We start from the raw sequence: 21229 nt of genomic DNA on the forward strand, positions 1-21229 counted from the left end.
ATGCGTCGTTTATAGGTTTAGACTTTGTTAGTATATTATATATTCCTTTTTGAGTGTCATGTAAGAGGTGTCTGTCCATAAGGTCTAGTTCAGAATAGATTAAAGTCTTTTTGGAAATATTATATAAAAACTAATAGTACCTAACATGAATTTTAGTGATGTACATGCTGCTACTGCACTGTCCCTTTAACTAAGAACCATGCTGGAACATGTTTTTAGGGATGTATTCACATCCTCATTACTCAATTTACCTACTTTACTGAACTTTATTATAACGAATTGTATTTTTATAGTATTTTTATAGTATTTTTATAGATTATTTATAGATCTTTTATTAAGCTTATTTTTTAGCCGATACATTTTTGCCACTTTTTGTTTATTCGTTTTTCTCCCCCCACTACCTACAGCCTAAATTTACTTATTAATTAATCAAAAGGATTATCAATTGACTGGAGAGGTATTTCAAATCTCCCCACTCTGACCCCGTTTTTTAGCATGAATTTGTGAATACATCTAACCATGTCTATAGACTTCATACCAGTACTGCAGAGGTTAATTAAACTAGCAATTGTATAGGGTATATAAAGCAACACTGGAAGGGGGGGGTCCATACTCCTGACGAAGCCAGCCATTCCATTGGCGAAACGCGTAGAGTGGACCCGCCCAGGAGGTGAGAGGATTGGTGCCCGCGAACTGCCAATCAACCGCCGAACCGGAAGTGACGCGACGGAGCTGATCGTGCAGACCGGAAGTGACGCGACGCACCGGAGAGACCGCAGCTGGAGATCCCCACACTGCCTGGGTGTAGCAGGGAGCCTGCGGAGGAGAACTATCCAGGATATCGGCGGTGCGGTGAGCTGAGGCAACCATTCCTACCCTCCCATCACTTATATAGTGAAAAACGCTTATTTTGCTTTTAAATATTGTGAGTGCACATTTTATATCCTTTCATAAAGTTTTTTGTATACCATTGATCTGCACCATGGAGGTCTGTTTTTATCTTTCCATGTACACCTGCTAATGATACCCCAGTTCCAGCCACCTCCTGTGTTTACTCAGAGGGACCCACCAGATTCTACTGATCACGCCACTATACACATCCTACCTACATCCTGTGAGTAGGCAGCACTTAGAGGCCAAGCATCACAATCATCTCACACCTGTACATTCCAGTCTGCACTTAGTGTGTTTTTTTGTTGTGTTTTCTCCCACATGCTCCCCCTGGGTTGAGAAAATATCGTTTGATCTTCTGGGACCAGTCAAGACAGTCCCTTCCAGAGGGTCTGAGCAGGGGGTTGCAACTTATATTATACTTTCACCTTTGCACTATTTGAGTCACGATTTTCTTTGATATCACTATTTATGAGTTATATATATTCACTATAATTTAAGTGATCACTAGCACTTAATTAGCGCCAGTTTTTTTCACCAATCACGTTATCACATTTACTAACAGGCAAGACAACATATCATCGGCAATATCATAATAACCTGCGTCCCTCTCTAGAGGAGACACTTACTGCGTCGCGCAGGACACTTCTCCAACACCAGGTGATCCCACCCAGTGTCCCGAGAATCCCCACCCAATGTCCCGTACTCTTGGAGAGAACGTGGGTGACTGCGCAGTCCCTATTAAACTAAGGGCCCGTTGGTGCACTTGTTGACTTAATAGTACCTGCCCGAGCATTCCCGTGCTCGGATCTCCAACTGGCTTCACAAAGGATCCGGCGACCGAAGAACACCGGAACCACCTCCAGGACGATCCCACCCAGAGGACTGCTGCCGCCGCAACGATGAACTGCGCCCACCTCAATGCATGGAGGCAGCCCCCGCTGAGTCCCTAACTGACTCCTATAGCTACATGGACAATACTGCACTATAGGCCGTCCCTACAGCACAGCAACCTTGATGTCTTAGAGGGGAACTCCTAGGGGCCTACAGGGGTTAATAACCTGCCCCACTCCCCTAACTCTTCCCAATCCTGACTATTACTTAACTGGTCCCAGCGCCTGCAGCAACAAGCTGTGACCTACTGGATGCGTGCAGCCAACGTGCTACACAACACTGTGTCTGCCTGTCAGACCTAACGGCACTGACAGCCGTGACCCTGACCAGACAGCACACTTACACTAAGGGCAGCGTCCCTATCTTGGGCCGTCCCTATTCAATTACCCACTAATCTGGTGGGGAGTTGGGGCCTATCTGGGATGTGGGTACCTATCTGGGTGCAGGAGCTGCACTCGCTCCCCGCACCCTTCCTTCCCTCACAGCTCCCTGGCTCCAACTGACTAACGTGGTGCATTCGCGCGAAAATTTATCAAATCTGCAGGGACATCTTAAGCCCTATTGGCTCCCTGGCATCACGTGGGGCACGCAGAGGCTCATGGGACTCGTAGTCCCTGCTCAGAGCCTTCCCTGGTAGGCTAGGGCTTCGCGGGCTTTCTATCCACTGCCCTGCGCCTGCGCAAGCTATAGGGGGCTGCGTGACTCTCTCACTACCTTCCCTACTCTCGCGCGACTTCTCCCTAGCTCTGGGGCCTTGCCTGCGCGATCACTGCGCATGCGCAAGTCTCTCTTCAATGGCGGCGCCCTCTTCGCTAGCCGCCGGGACCCTAGCGACGCGACCGTGGCCTTAGCAATGGCCCGATCGCGTCCACGGCAACCGGCCGCATGCAGGGGAAGACGCGCTGCTCCCTGCTCCGGCCCCCACCCTTGGAAGCAGCCGTCGGGTCCGTCGGCACCCGCGACCGCGCTGCAGAAGAGGAGGGGGGTCTCCAGGAGCCACGGGAGCTCCAGGCTACATGTGAATGGAGAGTTTTCTTGCCTTCTTGCTTAAAAACACTTTTCCAGCCAGTTATATTCCTCAGAAAAGAGATTCTTGGCCCGTTTATTCGTGTAACGTCAATACCATTGCTTAACAATGTTTCCGCAGAACATCATCTTTACTTAAATCATTTAACAAGCTTTCTACATTTCTTTACTGACCACAGTCTAGCAAGTATGTGTTTCCCTCTGCGGCCCGCATGTTGATAATGCTGTGTGCCTTGTGCTAAGTAGCTGCCGCTGTTTAGATCTTAAGGAGAAAAAAGTCAATACAAGACTAGATTAGTATAATTATTATGAGACTGGGCTTTTATCATTAAAAATGCCAGTGAGGATAGACACAGGTTGCTAAACTCCAGTGAGCCTCGCTCTGCAAAGCAAAATCACGCTGGGGGAAAAAAAAATCAATAAAAAATAAAAAAAAACACAGTGATCCACAGTGCAAACCCTGGAGCACCGTGGCCATCTATCTGGGAAGCAAATTCGCTGGGACAGCTAAGCAGAAGAGAGCTGAGAAAAAGTGACAAGAAAACAGAATCTCCTAAAATGGCCCCTGTATGAAGAGTTAGGCTGAGCTCACGGTGCCTGGTTCACGACGTGCGCGCGCACGTTGGGCACTCTTTGATGTTTAGTGTATTAACGTGTACAATCTAGAAACTACTCCTGGCGGCAAAGTACAGCGTTGACGCTGCGACACTTTGCCGCCACAACCGAAATGGAAATTTCGGGCTGCAGTCGCGTCACGTGAGCTGGTTCAGCCAATAACGACGAACAAGCTCTGCGATTCGTTCACCACGCCCCCTGCCACACCCACAATTGGGTCGCGACCCAACTCCTACAGCTAGCACACAGATTGCTGGGGCTGCAGGAGTGAGCGGCGGAGGCGTGCACAGAAGAGCGCGGCCGAAGAAGGCACCATGAGCTCGGCCTTACAAGGCAGCAGGGAGAGATAGAGGAACAGCAACAGGATACAGCCCTTAAAGAGACAGACTGAATATGCTACTATGGCTAAAACGCTTGCAAATGAGTTAATACCTGCAGTAAATAAAAGGTTTGACTCCCTGCAAAAGTCCCTTGAAGATTTTAAAGAGGAACTCTCCTTGCAAAAGTGGGAGATTTGCAAGATAAACTGGGAGAAACTCAGTCAGAAGTCCAGGAACTAAAAAAAGAAAAATCAAGCCTTGGAGGAAAAGGTAAATGATCTTGAAAATAGATCCAGGAGGAGCAAAATAAGAATTATTGGGATACCGGAGTCTGTAAAACCATAGCAACTTATGGATTTCTGCTCAAGATGGATCCTGGAGATTTTGGGGTTACCTTTGGATCTGGCTACAATCAAAGTAGAACGTGCCCATAGGCAGGGTCCAGCAAAATATCAAGGAGAAAGACCAAGAGCAGTGATGGCTAAATTGTTGGACTTTAGTAAAAAAAAAACAGACTTCTGCGAGCTTACAAGGATTCAGGAGGAATTGCAGATGAGGGATCCAAGATATTAATTTTCCAGGACTATTCGGGGCCGTCTCTAACAAAAGGAGAGAGTTTGGAAAACGTTGTAGCTCTTTGTTTCAACAAAACAAGAGATTTACTTTGGGGTTTCCAGCCACTCTGTGACTTTTTACGGCGAATGGCGTAAAAATCTTCACTGAGGCCACAGAAGCTGAAAAGTACACGTGCGCACAACAAAGATATTGAGGACAGGCGAGTGGACCGTAATCAGAGGCGAGCGCAGGATCGTCATTCGCCAACCGGAGAAAGAGGTCGCAGCGAGGATACAACGCAGAGCTGATTGCAGCAGAAGATACCTGGTTTAAGTATCAAGACTTAATTATGGGTCTTTTTGTTATAAGGAGTATATATGGAGGCTGATTTCTCCAACTGCTCCTATATAGTTTGAGACTCTATGTAGATTTTAACCGTACAGATATGTATGTTCAATATTTGTAGGGTTAATTTTGCAAGAAATGATTGCAAATATAGCAAGTTGCTATTATATAATTATAAATAGTTTAACGTGTTAGAAGCTCAGGTGTTAGAATTAGATTAGACCAGTGCAACAAACAGTATTGTTCAGTAAGTAGAAGGCGGGCTGGGGGGAGCTGAAGGGAAAGTAAAACTGTTGTTTTTTGGGTTAGTTTTGTGTTTTTTTGTTATGTATTTTACATGCCACACTTGGCTGTTCATCCACACGGTCTCTCCACTGTGCTAAGAATGATGATGAATAGCTCCACTGGGTATATCCTTTGAGAGTGTAAGTTCCCTATGATAATAATTTCATGGAATGTTAAAGGAATCAATTCCCCTATTAAAATTAAATTCTGTAGCACCTTAAGCGTCTTAAAGCCGAAGTTGCATTAATCCAGAAAACTCCTCTAGATGCGACAGAAAGTGAAAAACGTAGGAGAGACAGGGTGGGTAAATGTATATAGTCCCCAGCAGTAGGGAAAAAAGGACGAGTATCCATCTTAATAAACAAATCTTTGCCTTACGAAGTTCTCTCCATTGGAGGTGATGTGGAGGGGAGAGTGGTACAATGCCTTGTCAGAATATATAATGAGGAATTAAAAATATAAATGTTTATGGCCCAAATGAATCAAAATTTTGTTCAAACTGTGACTGATTCTATACTCGCTGGAAAAGACAGTAATTTGATAGTAGGGTGGGATATTAATTGGGTAATGGATCCATTTATTGATCAGTTCAGATTCAAGGTAAATCAAGGTTAAAGTTGGCGCAAAAAGGTGCACAGGGGTTTAAGGATATTTTGGGTCCGGAAGACTGCTGGCGAATGTTTAACCCTTTGGAAAGAGAATACACTTTTTTCTCATACCCACATAATTAATTCTCCAGAATAGATTATATTTTTGCCAATTGTCAGGTAATAGGGAAGGTCACAGATACTAAAATAGAAGATATAATCATCTCGGATCATGCCCCAGTATGGGTGGAGGTTAATATGGGACAAAGAGCACATGGAGATAGAATATGGAGATTTCCTTCTTACTTGTATAATAACGAAGAATTGAAAGCATTTCTTCAAAAAAATTGGTTTATTTTAAGGAAACGAATGCGGCTCATTGCAACGCAGGAAAGTTATTTTGGGAGACTGGGAAGGCAGTTTTAAGAGGGAAAATAATTGCATATATAAATAAGAGAAGGAAGGAGATTGATTTGTAGCTCAACTAAGGCGAACAAAGAGTTAAATAATAGATTCTGTGCTTTTAAGCTAAATCCCACTACAGATAACAGAGATGGTTATATGAGAGCCAAGGATATGTGCGACGTTTGGCTGCATAGAAAAGAACAAAAGAAAATGCAGTTTAGAGATCTAAACTTTTACAAGCGTGGAAATAAAGCAGGGAAACTGTTGGGCAATATGGCTAGAAAACCTATGAAGTCAAATCATATTCTGAGAATAAGGGAAAAATCGGGAGATATCACCACTAATCCTAGAGAGATAAATAAGGTTTTTCAACATTTCTACCAAAATGTATATAGTAAAAGCAATATAGACAAAGAGGCACAGTGTGGGTTTCTGGGAAAAATTAAGCTCCCTAAGTTAGAGAAGAGCAGTAGATATCAAATGCTCCTATAACGATTGAAGAGATAGAAAATTCTATTAGAATTTATTGATGAAATTGGGGCCCCCCTAAAAGAAGTGTTTAAAGAAATTCTAGATGAAGAATATAAAGAGACGGGTAAAACTGCCGTTGTAAGAATAATTCATAAAGAAGGTAGAGACCCCTTGAACCCAGAACCCTATAGCCACATCTCTCTTTTGAACCAGGATGAATGAACCTATCAAAAATATTGGCCAATAGACTTGCTACAATCCTACCTAAATTAATACATGCAGATCAGACGGGCATTGTAAAGGGCAGAGCCTCTGTTAAAAATACGTTAACTATGTTAAATATGTTAACTATGTGCTAAACGTTTCTCACCGTATGGAACAAGCGTAGGGAATGCTCGTATGGCTGGGATAATTCACTGCTTCAAAATGATGGGGGATAGCAACTACACAATGGTTATACAGTACTTTAAAAATCTACTTATATTTTATTTGAAGGTACTGGAATACTAACAATCAAATGTTTTCATTTGGGGCACATATAGCATTGAAGACATATTCCCAACAAAAAAGGATTCAGACTCAGGTGTTGGCAGTGACAGTGGCGAGAAGCGGTTGTCAGCCATAGAGGTAACCTGATATTGTCTATGTTATTGTCTTAGTTGTGATTTCTATTCAGTGTTCATTATTGATCTGGCAAAGCCAGAGCCGGAAAACTGCACGTGCCTTCCACAAGCTCGGAATATAATATTTACTTGCCTGTTTTTTATTTTTTATTATTTCTTCCAAAACTCACAATATGTTTCCATATCCTCCCCCATTGTGCACTAATCTCCCCTCATCATCTCCACCACAGATAGCTCCTCTCGTTACTTGTAGGCACAAGGCAGATAACATGGTTCCATGGGGCCACATGTCTCCCCATTGCTCTCTCCTTCTTCACTGTAGGCAGCCACATGGGGAATCAAAGGACACTAGATTGGCGCTGTGGATCACTTTACTGACATCACATGGTCCTTACATTCTCAGTGCGGCTTCTTGTGTTACAAGTGAAGCGCAGAAGCTGTGCTCGCCTCGTGACCTTGGGCAAGTCACAATTTCTCCCTATGCCTTAAACACCACAAATGAGAGTTGATGGTAACACTCACGATGGGGGCGATTCATTAAGGTCTGTTATGGGTTAATGCACCTGCATCTGATCAGGGTTAACGCCTATTTAAGTCAATGGGCGTTAACGCCGGATCACGTGCGTTAACGCAGTACCGACTTTAATAAAAGACCTCCTAAATTTGCCCCAAAAATGTATGTCAAGGCATTACCAGTGCAAGATAAGGAAACATTATTATTATTATTATTAATAAATTAAAGCGCAGTCAGAAAAAAAGAAAGCAGCAGTGAGCACGGAGCCCACGATTCACACCACGCAGGTGGAATACATGCACTTGGCCACTGGGAGAGTGCACTTTTTTGAACCCTGTGCTAAGTCTCATAACATACTGTGTGGTATATTCTGCATTCAAATCTTGCTACATAATTGCGACAAAAAGCAGCACAAGGTTTACCAGAGAAAATATTACAATTGCTGTCAATAGAATGTGAGCTGTTTTTGCAGCATTTTGCCCCAGTTTGGCAGACTGTGATACGGTACATGCATATATTTAGATAAAAGAATATCTAGCATATATTTCACTGTTTGTGTTGTTCCAGATGTTGTCTATTCTACACAGTGTTGTTTTGACACATCAAAGACTATAGCGCATATTAGCTCCATTACTTCTAAAAGTAGCCGAAACCCATTAGGGGTTATTAAGCAATATTAGGGATTATTAGTGTCAGAGCTGCAAATCTGTGGGAAAAATACTAGTTCAAAAGCAGAATTATCAACAAAATAACGTTTAAGTGCTCACAATCTGCTTTATTTTCTGTAATAAATCTGGAGCTGATCTTCTGCAATAGTCATACAGCCCATAGATTCTGAAACAGGATCCACATTTCCTGTACCTGGGTTGCATGGCTCACTGGCAAGGAGTTGGTTAATTAGAATTTAATCTCTGGTCACATGGAAAAATATCCTTTACATAACCAAATCAAAGCTTTGGGGGCAGGAAAAAACCCCACTACTGAAATTAAAATCCATAAAGCAATGGACCCAAATGAGTTCAAGCCCCATTTAACTAATTGATTGATATTCACTTTGTGAAACTCCTCCTTCGCTTTCATCACACATTTCGTTCTTTGCAATGGAAATCATTTCTCTCTTTGATCCCTTCAAATCAGTTCAGGCCTTCCTTCCTGGCAGGTTAAAAAAAAATAAAGCTCCCCAGCTGCAGGAAATGAGATAGAGGTTTTCACCTGTGAAAGAACAGTGCTGGTTTAAGTGTAATGACAGGGCCACCTTCATTACCCTCTTAGGAAACATCTGGCTACAAGGGTGTCATGCCAAGCCACAGTCAGATATAACAAGCTCTCTGATGCTACTGCATGACTGGCCAGATGATTTCAAGAGATCTGAAATAGCTTAGTCTCAGAACACTTTGAAGTCTTGCAGAGACTCGTCACATGGTGTTTAAACTTTGCAACTGAATGTGACCCGGCAATCGTGTGTCTTTGTGCCAAATGTTTCTCTTTTTAATTTTGTTTCTCAAGATGCTTGTTATCTTGGTACACAGATTTACTAAGGAACCTCAACAGAAAATGTGCCTGTTGTTACATTACAGCAGCAGTCCCCTCTACTGTTTTGTCCCACCCCACCAAATATTTTTCCTTAAAGAATTTTAACAGGGTGTCCCGCCGGAGTCGAGCCCTGCCATTTGTAGCTTTGGGGATTCCTCCCTTGCCTGGTTCACAGGACACTGGTTTAGTTGCCCGTGTTTTCTCTCCCTTCAGGGTCCCTGGAGTTAAAAAAAATAACAAGGTTCACCACTGGAGGATCCACAGTTCGAAATCAGTAAAGAAAAATCAATTTACAAATGAAGCAGGACTGCTGCTTTAATTGATTAGTAAGATGACTGTGTCGTCTCACTGAGACTGCCATGTTGAAGCAAAAATGAAGAAATTAGATGGGCAGGGAAATGCAGTGCAGAACTTGCCTTCTGCAAAGGGGTTAATACTGGTGGTACCAGGAGTTTACAAATCTACCCAGGGAGCTGGCAGTGCTAGTGTCCGTTTTTGTTTATTCTAAAATCCCTTCCTTCTTACTGGTTAGCCACAATTTTATTTTATGTTGCCCACACTTTAATCCCCTCACTTTGCTTTGCAGTGAAGTGCAGACGGGCCCATTCAACATTAAGCCAAAGATGCCCATACTGTAGTGATCATTTTCTATTTAATTATGTTAACCCCTTTATTGAGGAGTATGTGATGTGTTAATTATGCACCCGGCTCTCTTTTCTTAAATATATCACATTGCCAACAAATCTCCCTCTTCCTATGGATTTCTTTTTTTTAAATATCAGGTTCAAGTTCATGTGTACCATATGTAATAAATGTAAGCAATGTATACTTTTGGTTAGAATACTTTTTATTTTATATATTATTTGCAAAGACCAGAATTCTGAAGATTGCTTATGACTGATAAAAAAATATATTAGACATATTGTTTTTTTTGTGTCGACATTGAGTCTGTATTCTTATTTTCAGCCTTGTGATGAAGACCCAGTCAGCCCCAGTATGCCAATGTCCAACATCTTGGAAGAGGAAAACCTTGCCAAAGAAGACTTAGACCAACAGTTCAACAGCCAAGCAAAACGTAAGAGATCAAACTAATAGCGGGTCTATTATTCTACTGAATCCACATGAGTGTCTTTAACCGAAGAACATGGGACTTCCCTGCATTTGGCTAATCACTATTTGCCTCTTTGCACCGTCAGCCTTAGAGTATGTTAAAAGTGCACAAATTTCTGACATAATTTTCATGATCCAGTAAACATTGCATTGTTACATGGAGATCTATTAAGCTTTATGGACTTTTGCAGTTGATTGTCACATCATATTACAGTAGATTTGGATCATATTAGACCAACTTGGATGTAATATCAATGTGTTATATATAAGGTACTGTATGTCTATTATTGACTGTGGTTTAAACCCAAATGACCATGAATAATGCGTTGCAGAAATTATACTGATATAATAATGTTATCTGAGTCACTTTCTTGCTTGCTTTTCACCACACCTACAGTTTCAGACCTTATGATGAATACCACGAAATCAGTTTTTATTTTGTCTTCCACGCACATTAGCACTTTTCTGACTGATAATTATTTACACAATGCTACTTTTCTTGCTTTAGTTGAGTCTCATCAGAATTCTCCTCTCCTGAATGTTGCTGACAAATCAGAAAAATCAAGGTGCCAATTTCAAAACGAGACAGGTGTCCTCCGCACTGAATGTATTAGTTACAATGAGGTATGTCTCACATGTATCACTTTTTAATAGAAACTCTCCTTGCTCTTTCACCAAGTCCACAACTTGAGGGGACAGAGGGGTGTTTAAGAAAGTGCATAGGGTATGTATTCGCATTCTCAAATCAATAGTGATTGAAGCTCATCTTAGGTAGACTGAGGTAAAACCTTAAAGTCTTAAGCGCTATAGGGGGTCCTGTATGTAGCACATTGAAGAGCAATATGTAATGGCAAACTGTTTTGGAAGTGACCTTATATCCTCAATATCAAAAACAATATGCAAGTAGATACATTGTTTCTGTTTTGTAAGTGCGAGGTTTGGTATACACATGAACGGACATCCATTGTCATTGGGTCCAGTCTCTTGCAAACCTCAGTACCATTCCCTTCATTGACCAACTGGGTTCTTTATTAAGGCTTGCTAAGGTGTTTATTTTTTTTTATTGAATTCTCTGTTGGCCACACGCACACGCACACGCACACGCACACGCACACGCACACACAATGTTTGACAAGAAGGATACAAATGAATAGGCTGGATGATCATGTATTGTTCGGTGCTCTTATTTTAAATTAAATGCTTCCTTGGAAAGGTATATCTGACCTGTCTGTATAATGTACGTCTATACCAGTCAATCTGTTCCAATTGGGTTAACATCATTAGGCTACATGTGTGTGTTGGGTATATAGTATAGTTACTAGGTTGGCATTGAGGTGCCACAATCTGACATGTCTGTACTTTTTGCCGCTATAGAAGTCCATCTGTTGCAGTTGGGTTAACAGCATTAGGTAAGCTGTGTGTGCTAGTTATGTAGTATACTGGGTTGGCATAGAGATATCAACATCTGACTTCTTGCAACTTTGTAGCACTATACCAGTAGATCAGTTCTAGTTGGGATATCACTGTGGTTACCTGGGTTGGGTTATTAGTCTGGAATAGGCATACCTCCAACTGACCACTCTCTCTTTTCTAACACACACATTAACCTCTAATAAATTATTTTCAGTTACATTATTTTAGTTTGCTAATTGTTTTTATGATTCTATACTTATTTTAAGCATTTATTTTAACTTCCTTTATGGTGTTATGTTAGCACGTTCCTGTTTTATCTTCATTTTTCCCCCCCATAATGTTTTTAAAAACAAAAACAAAACCCCAACTAATCACATTTTGGCAAAATCAGAACACCAGTGAAAGTGTCTGCCCTTGCTTAAAATATACATGAAGACGGAAAATAGCACACAATGGGTTAGATTTACTAACCTCCGGTACGGGTTATCGCACCGCTCTCCAGCATTAGCTGCCATGTGAGTCAAGGGCAATTAACGTGGGATTGCCATTTGATAACCTATATGAGAGGTTAGTAAATCCCAACAAATAAATCCTTGGCTTAAAAAATCTGCAATACCATAGAAGGTGTCAGAGCCCCAAATTCCTCAGGTAATATGGGTGCAGTGATGATGACTCAATCTCACTCACACAGTATTGGATGAATTAGAGCGTTATAAAGCTCCCCAGAGAAGGGGTCAAGCTTCAATCGTGATGATCCCAGGGGTCATATGGGTATTGCAGTTCAGTTTCAGAGAAAGACAAGTGGACAAAAGAACACGGTGCAATACTGTTTTATGGGTAAAAAGATAAAGGGGTGGAGGTACACACACATAGTTTCCAAACAAAAAACGCAGGTAGACCACAATTGCAGGTCAAAAGCACGGCACTGCCTTCACAGTCTCCGGGTCCAGGCGCCCTCGTCTATGCTTGTGACGACACTTTGGGAGCGTGGAAGATTTCCTCCGGTGCTTGTTAGTGAAGGCGGTCTGCAGAGTCTGATAGGCCATTGTATTTCACTCAACCAGCTTCGTCACGGGCTATCTTATCCATGGAAAGATCCTCCTAATACACCATCAGGGGATGGTGACGTCACATCGCAATAATAAGTCCCAAAAATGTCCTAAGAGAAAAAAACTCATATTTACACAACCAGATCTAAAGAACACAGAATGCTGTGCTGTAAAAACAGAGATAGATATTCAGATTAGAGAGATGCATATTAATCTTCATCATTTAGATCTGGTTGTATAAATATATGAGTTTGTTCTCTTGGGACATTTTTGGGACTTATTATTGCATTGTGACAGCCTTCGCTAACCGGCACTTGATGAAATCTTCCACTGTCCCCGAATCGTTATTGCCAAAAGTGACGTCGCAAGCTCCAGCGAGGGCGCCTGGACTGTGAAGGCAGAGCTGCAGCGCCGTGCTATTGACCCGTCATTGTTGTCTACATGTGCTTTTTGTCCACCAAATTTGTGAGTGTACCTTCACCACTTTATCATTTTTACCCATAAAACAGTATTGCACCATGTTCTTTTGTCCGCTTGTCTCTCTCTGAAACGGAACTGTAATACCCATATGACCCCTGAGATCATCAAGATTGAAAATTGATTGCTTGCTCTGATGAGCTTTATGACACTTGAATTTATCCAATACCATGTGAGTGAGACTGAGTCATCATATCCATTGCACCCATCTAGGTGTCTAACTATACTTCATTATATGTTCTTTCATTTTACCAGAGGACTTTTGCGCTCTGACGTTTGTTGGCATCTTTGTGAGGGATGTGGGCAGGGCCGCCAACAGAAATCATGGGGCCCAGGACGGCAACCCCGGCAGATCCCCACTGTTGGCGGCCTTGGATGTGGGGAAGTCCTTTTTGACGGAGCCGCAGCCTTCTCATGGGTTCTACTTCCATCATTATATTTGCACTTGGCAATTTTTATTGGCACTTACTTTTTAAGAACGCTCCATGTGGAGTTCACTGGGTTTTGTCACCCATCACGATGTATAAATACTCCACATTTGTTTATTGCCCTATTACATGTGATGGTGTTTATTTGCGCTTGTTCACTTGGTTATTAATACCATAGTTGGTGCCTGAGGCATAAAAGTATAACATGACTTTCCAAGGGTCATCGACACCTGTCGCTCAATCTCAAAACTGACATCTCTTGGATCAAATACCAGTACAGTTACCTAAGCAGTACCCATTAAGATCTTGTCCCTCGTAAAATAAGGAGTAACATTTTTTAAATGTTAACAACACATTTGTTTGTTTGTTTTTAACAAAATAGTAAATCAAGAGGTACCGAATCATTTTTTTATAAATGGAATCAAAAACATTTAGAACAAAATCCCCCAAGAGTGCCATATTTCAGTTTATTCACATTCAAATAAGTCCCATATTTGGTAAGCTGCATTATGCCATAAGACACTTTTCAGCATCAAAAGATACCTTATGCCCATTTCAAATGAATGAACTGTACGGTGCCTTCCAGCACCAGAAGGCGTTGTATGGCATAGCGCTGCTTATTAAATATGGCCCTATATGCTCTGTCAAGGCACCATGGGACACATACGTAAAGGGCCACTATGGGTTATTGCACCCGTTCCGGTGTTAACTCCCATTGACTTGAATGGGAGTTATTGCCGTAATGGGTGCGCTAACCCGTACCGGCACTTGATGAATAATAATAATGGCTCATATTTACTAAGCAGTGTCTTGCGCAGTAGCACAGCTAATGAAATATGGCTCTATATGTCTAGTAACTTCTAGTTGTTTTATATGTTCTTTGAAGACAGCATACTGTGTACATGAAGATTATCTGAAGAAGGAGTCATTATATGGCATCAACATCTTGTATGCAAGCTCAACATATAATTCACATCCGACAACATGTTTCTCAGTATCTTTATTTGCCAAGTGATTTCCTAGATATTTGTTAGTCTTGGAATTTGACCTGTTATATCTGCATTGCCTGCTGCATTTACGCTCACTGTTGACCGAGGAAAAACAACTAGCAGGTGAACAGTGTGATCAGTTAGAGAATAGATTGCATGACCTTGTGTGAAGTGTCTGATTCCCACAGTGTGGGGCAAAATGTTCCTTCTTATATACAAAATCTAGGCTATTGCTGTGATTCATTTGTACCCCTCCCTCATTCTAGACCAGAGGTGGCCAACTCTTGTCCTCAAGAGCCATCAACAGATCAGGTTTTCAGGATATCCCTGCTTCAGCACAGATGGCTCAATCAGTAGCTCAGCCTTTGACTGCACCACCTGTGCTGAAGCAGGGATATCCTTAAAACCTGACCTGTTGGTGGCCCTTGAGAAACAGTGGTTGGCCACCCCTTTTCTAGACCATGACATCCTACATATCAAAATACGGCTAGGAGAATGAAGTGCTATCATATTTTCTATATAAATATTATATTCAATATAAAATATTGTCTGACTATAGGGCAGTTCTTCTGAGTTTGATGAACCTTTACAAATAGAAGAGGAAGCACTATGGCTAATACAAAACTCGTGAGTATATTAAGTAACTGTAACGTCTGTGCCTATTTTTGTTTGACAACGTATATTTTTGTGGCTGCTCAGTCTCATGCTACTATAGAAACACAACAGGACTCCAACACTACTAGTATGATAATACACTGCAGCTACGTTGTAAACTGGTCAACAAGTATTACAAATGAATAGATACAGTATATATGGGCTGCTACAGCAATTATTTTACATGTCAGACTCTGACCACTTGAACGTCAACAGCAAAACAATTGTTTGGCAATTTTTTATTTCTCATAAGCATGCAGGTACATAGAAGTACATATTTTTATATTTCTTTCAAAACACAATTCATCTAAACATATACACCGTGTAATCTGTACATATGTCTATGATGTTATCTAGATTTAAATGTCCACCCAGGCATCAGAAACATGTGTAAAAGTTCTGGTTTGGTTTGTGAATAAAATGACTAATTAGTGTGTTATTTATTTTTACATTTGCAGGAAAAATACTTCAGAAGATCAAGGAATTAATACAACAATGATAGACCAGTTAAGAGAAGCAGTGGATATGTTGCAAGATCCTACAAGGTGTGGCATAATGTTATTAAATCATTTTATACTTACTGTAAGAGATGTGTGCAGAGGTATGCAAATGGAGACCGTTTACGGTGAAATTAACCTATGGTTTTATTGAGCCTGTCCCTTTAATCAGCACAGCAAACAAAAATAACAAACACCTATGCCTTTGTAAGGGCTAACTTACTTCCCCCCAGTCCTTCTATTACAAGACTGGGAGGACAAGTCCCTTTTCAGCCTACCACCCCAAAGTTTCAGCAGTGGGGGCGGGACATTTGTCTGGGGCGCGCGGGTGGTTGCAGAGGTCCCACGCTCTTCCCCCAGGCATTTAAATTAAATGCCGGGGGATCGCTTGAGGCCTCTGCATGCAAATAACTTACCGGGCTTCTGAAGAGCTGGCGGAGTGACGTCACACGTCCATCTCCATGGCAACGGGGTGACATCACGTGACCTCCGTGGTGTAATTTGACGCTGCCGAGCAAGGTGAGGGGGGCACGAGAGCAAAGTGGAGCACAGGGGGGTGCAGCTAAAAAAGTTTGTGCTCCCTTGGCATATCCAACGCTTTACAATGCAACCCTATGGGCCGTTTTCGACGCCTGAATGCGTTATCCAACGCTCACTGCCACTGATGGGACTCACTTTACAACGGTTTCACTATCCCACGCTACTTCCAGAACGGATTCTGTTGGATAACCGAGGACGCCTGTATTGCACAATTAAGTTGTCCCAGTTCCATTCCACTCTGCATGTCATTGTTAACTTTTAGGAGGGTAGTTACTGTGGAGTGTTTTGGGCAAAAGCCATATTGTAGTTGGCTAGGGAAATATATGTTGGTATAGTAATCGCTTAATTAGGAGTTGACACATTTTTACATGACTGAATAGTATTGGGAGTAGAGAGATTGGTCTGTGGGTGGAGACAATGTTTTTGTCCCCACTTATGGAGACTGGGACAACTCTGGCTGTTTTCTAGGTCTTAAGGATATGGCCTGCAGACAAAATAGAGTTGATTAGGGATGCAAGCGGTTTGGGGCATGGAGTCATAAGAACTTTGATTGCACTAGGTCAGGTCTACATTGGCTGTTTAGTTTTAATGTTAGAAGCGCCTGTGTAATCTGTTGAGTTACTAGATTGGTATCATTAGTCCCCCACGTGACTAAAATATAGTCAACAACCCTGCAATAATTAATCTACACGCAGGTTTAATGCTTGGTATATTGTGTTAATGCATTACTTTGCCTGCTAAGATTTTGCATCATATTTCATTACAATGCTTTCAGAGTCCCAATGATGAAAAAAGATGTTAACACAACTTGTGTCAAAGTGGATTTATCAAGCTGTTCACAACTTTCCTTGGCTGATTGAGCCAGAGTTACTTGATTGGGAATGAATAGATTTCATGATTAGGAACAAAGAAAATGATATGTTAACATTGCTGCAGGTGTTGGACTAGGAGTAAGGTGCTGCAATGTAATCAACATCACATTTGCAGACAGAACATGAACCTCATTCACACTGAGGGGAGACACAATTGGGAAATTCAAAACATGTAATGCAACAAGGATTTTTAATACTTAAAGAAGAATTGAATGAATAATGTAAACCATAGATCAGTGTAATGTACACATTGCAAATATGTCATTAATTATGCTCCGAACAGTCATCTTTTCTGGTTATAATGCATTGAAGTTGCTAGGTTAAAATACTACTTCATCAGAAGAGCCATCTTGTGTTGATTCTTATGTTGTGCAACTTCTGTTAACCACTTCAAGACTGAAGGCGTTGGCTATACATTGAAGACCTATGTGCTAAGCGTCACAAACTGCTTTTTTGATGCAAAATTGACACACAGCAATGTTATTTTAAAGCGTCTGCACTGATCATTATTATTTTAGCACTTTTTACTTCCTTTAAGAGATCTCGTGTCGCCCTTTCCAACACTGTTTTTATTTTTAAATCTCTTGCTACGTTCAGGACATATAAACTTTTGAAATATTAAGTGTCCAGGATGTGAAAATGGAGCTCTCATCAGAGCCCAGTGGAGTCTAAAGGTGACCCAGATTAAGAAGATGAGGCTTTTCAACACAAATGCATGTAGGCTTCTGGGGGGTGAGGGGGTATTGCTGATTTAAATTGTGCATGTGTGTGCCTATATACTTTCTGGAAGTCTCTCAATCTATCCATCGGCGTAACAAATTAGTACTTTTTTTTTTGGCTCACAGAAATAGACTTTGATAGCAGTACAGGTGTTAATGGTATGTACTAAACAAATGTTTCTATGCACCAAACGTGCATCAAACTCGTCCGCCGAGTTCAACTTGGCGTAAACCCTAAAAATTAATGTTTCCCCCGGAACCCTCAATAGCCACTTAATCTGGCTTTGGACCTTAGTAACTTTATGATACATTGCTACATAAGTTTCCGTCATTGTTGGGCAAAGGCAATATCTTGAACAATCAGCCCTAAAAAAAAAACCCCCATAAAACGTACAAAAACCACTTATTTGAGCACCCATTTTATGCAGTACTGTATGTAGACACAGGTAAAACATACAGGTTGTAGAAAAATTTGGGTGAGGCGAATGGTGAGAAAAGGATTGCCAGTTTATTCCTGCTTGGGATCCCCAAATGCTAGCATCGCCCCTAACGCATAGGTTTCTTTCAGAGGCGAGTTTTGCTTTCCTTGGAGTTGCTGCGCAAACTTTGTGAATTGCAGGCAGCAAGACATTTTCCAATGTGGTGGTTGAGAATGGCCAAAGCCGTTTTATTAAGAAACATATGTAATAAATATTTTTCTATATGTCTCCCTACATATGTACACAATACCTAGAAACCTAAAGCTGTTTATTATGATGGTTTGGGGGCGGGGGAGGGGAGGGACTTCCTTTCCAGATCAGGTTCTCCAGTGCATTTTTACATAATATATGTAGCAGATGTTACAGCCCCCGTTAGGACACAATTTTGCATTACCGATGGCGATTTACTGCATCTGCACTTGTAACAACATTGCAGGATTTCTAAAAAAACAAAAAAAACAATAAATATAGAATAATGTTGCACATGTTACTGCTCAGTAACAGGAGCGGTAACGACTACTAGATCTGTAATTGATCACAGTTGATCCTATCTACTCCTCCTCCTTATTTCACGTGCACTTTTCTTCACTTCAGAATGGATCTTGCTACAGTACATACAGTTCTTAGGCCAGGTCCCCGCTAGCTACTGCAATGCCCACTGTGGCGGATGCTGCAGGGACAAGATCCGCCCCACAATGGGGCCGGGCCCGCTGCGAGGGGGGGCCCGCCGCACTGCGCAGAGAGAAACTCCTGCTCTCAAGAGAATTGAGAGCATGAGTCGCGACAGAGCACTAGGCCACGCCCCTGGCGGTTCAGCCAATGAGGGCGAACCTGCCGGGTGACATCATGGCCACGCCCCCATTACTAGTCCCTGTCACGGTAGCTTATGACAAGATATAATGAACACCAAATATCTGGGTTGAACTGAACGAGGCTTAGATATAATAAAATATAATTTATTCCTTAAATAAGGTGAACACAGCAATATAGTACAATTAACAGGCAAGAAGATAACACTTACTTAGGGTTGGGGGATGGAGAAGTATCCGCTAGCAATTCTCCATCAATCCAGTGACATTCAAGATGGAATCAGAAGCACAACTCCAGCAATCCAGTGACATTCAAGATGGTATCAGAAGCACAACTCCAGCACAACTAAAAACTGTAGGGTTGATACAGTTTATATACCTGTGCAACCCTATTCTTAACATTGAACACATCCTATTGGTGAACAATTATCTGTATCCACTCTCTAATGTGGAGACACAGACTAACAGACTAACCCATGCCCTCAGGCAACAATCAGACTGGCAGAATTTGTTGATTGATTAATACTTAATCCCTAGACATTGGGTAACAATCCAGGCAGTTAACTTTTTGATTGCTGTGCTTAGGCTACTCAGCCGCCTGCCCTTCATGACCTATTAGCCTAGCAAATGGCGTCTGCATTTTCAGAACAGATCCAAAATAAAATACATATACACTTTAATATCTACACATACTAATAAGTTCCATTCTGGTGGGCTCAGTGGGTCGACCTTTGCCCGTTTTTAATGCCTACAGTGACTCCACATGTTGGCCAAATATGAACTCTCTGCGACCTCCAGAACTGGTAATACAGAAATGCACTTTAAAACATTAAAATACATGCTTATAATGAAACATGGGAACAGGGGAACATACATTTTCAAGGTACAACAAGGTGCAAACCGCATCCCTGGACCGCAGTCCAGTTAACCCCTTGTCTCTCTGGTGAGGTCAGGGGATGGCCATATGGGGTGCAACCCCTTTAATACCGGGCCACCCCCTTTCTCCCCCTACAGTCCCCTCCCCCCTGCCGCTCACTGCAGACCGGGGGACCCGGCTGCACGCGCGCCGCCTGCCTCGCAGACGCGCGTGCAGAGCAGGCAGCGGGGCCGCAGCCTTATCGTGTACATGATGAGAAATGCAATGACTATTTTACTAATAACTGCAACTTAGCTATTTTAAAAGGGTGCATACAAGCTTCAAAGTGATGTAGAGCAACACGTTTCTTAAAATGGTAATAAATATGCTCACAATGAGACAAAAACATACCAATGGTGGGAATAATATGCTTTTTAGTTCATTATAAAATGCGGTTGCTTTATTTTCAATGCTGCAAATATATAGTGATACTTGATACTTGATGTTCGCGCTCACCTGGGGGCATGGCCTCATTGGGCGAACCGCTCACATGACACGCTTGCGAGCAGCAAATTCTAATCGCCGAGCAGGCGCTCCCGCCCGCTCACGCTGGCCACACACATTGTCGCAATGTGCCTCATCGTGGCGAGCGTGAGCCCGCCCGCTCAGCGCCACCCTGGACGAGGCCTAATATGCTGCTTATTTTCTCTTGTTTTCCAGGTTAAGTATGGATATTGAAGATGGCATTAACCTGTACGCTTTGCAGACCTCCCCAGCTTCTGACCTGAACAAGTCTACAGTGAAGTGTGTTTCTCTACCTTTTTAAGACATATATATATATATATAGCATAACTTTTTTTTTAAACGCATGCATCTGTTTAGTACATAACAAGACATTTATTTTCCCCCCACAGTGGACAAGTGGAACTACAGATGTCTCCAATATATCAGGTAGTTCCTAATTTATTTGTCTTTTATTTATTTATTTTGAACCTGTAACATGTGTGTGTATTTTAAAGCTAAAAATAACAGCATGCTTTTAAGATGGAAAATGTGTTAACACATTTATAGAGGGGCCTATACAATGTTAGAGGGCAATGAATCTAAATATGTTCAGTTATATGACCTATGATTTATGATACTACATCACTAACACTTTTGATTTGATTTTAATGTGCAGAATGACGTCATCATTCAGACCCCAGCACCTCAGGATTTCCAGGAAGAGGTAGGTTACATTTGATTTTGATTTAGTTCTACAAGCTTGAATTGA

At 41.8% G+C, this 21229-nt stretch overlaps 1 protein-coding gene across 4 annotated transcripts in view; it reads left to right on the forward strand.

Annotated features, from left to right (window-relative positions):
• Positions 1 to 21229, forward strand: part of LRCH1 (leucine rich repeats and calponin homology domain containing 1) — a 238537-nt gene that overhangs the window by 148871 nt on the left and 68437 nt on the right. For all 4 annotated transcript variants that reach the window (XM_075591142.1, XM_075591145.1, XM_075591144.1 and 1 more), the window contains exons 7-14: positions 6937 to 7021; positions 10031 to 10139; positions 10683 to 10798; positions 15090 to 15157; positions 15643 to 15729; positions 20677 to 20760; positions 20871 to 20907; positions 21137 to 21184. In XM_075591142.1, coding sequence (XP_075447257.1) covers positions 6937 to 7021; positions 10031 to 10139; positions 10683 to 10798; positions 15090 to 15157; positions 15643 to 15729; positions 20677 to 20760; positions 20871 to 20907; positions 21137 to 21184 — 634 coding nt within the window. The remainder of the gene's footprint in view (positions 1 to 6936; positions 7022 to 10030; positions 10140 to 10682; positions 10799 to 15089; positions 15158 to 15642; positions 15730 to 20676; positions 20761 to 20870; positions 20908 to 21136; positions 21185 to 21229) is intronic.

Source organism: Ascaphus truei, chromosome 3, assembly GCF_040206685.1.
Source record: "Ascaphus truei isolate aAscTru1 chromosome 3, aAscTru1.hap1, whole genome shotgun sequence".
Lineage (NCBI taxonomy): Eukaryota > Metazoa > Chordata > Amphibia > Anura > Ascaphidae > Ascaphus > Ascaphus truei.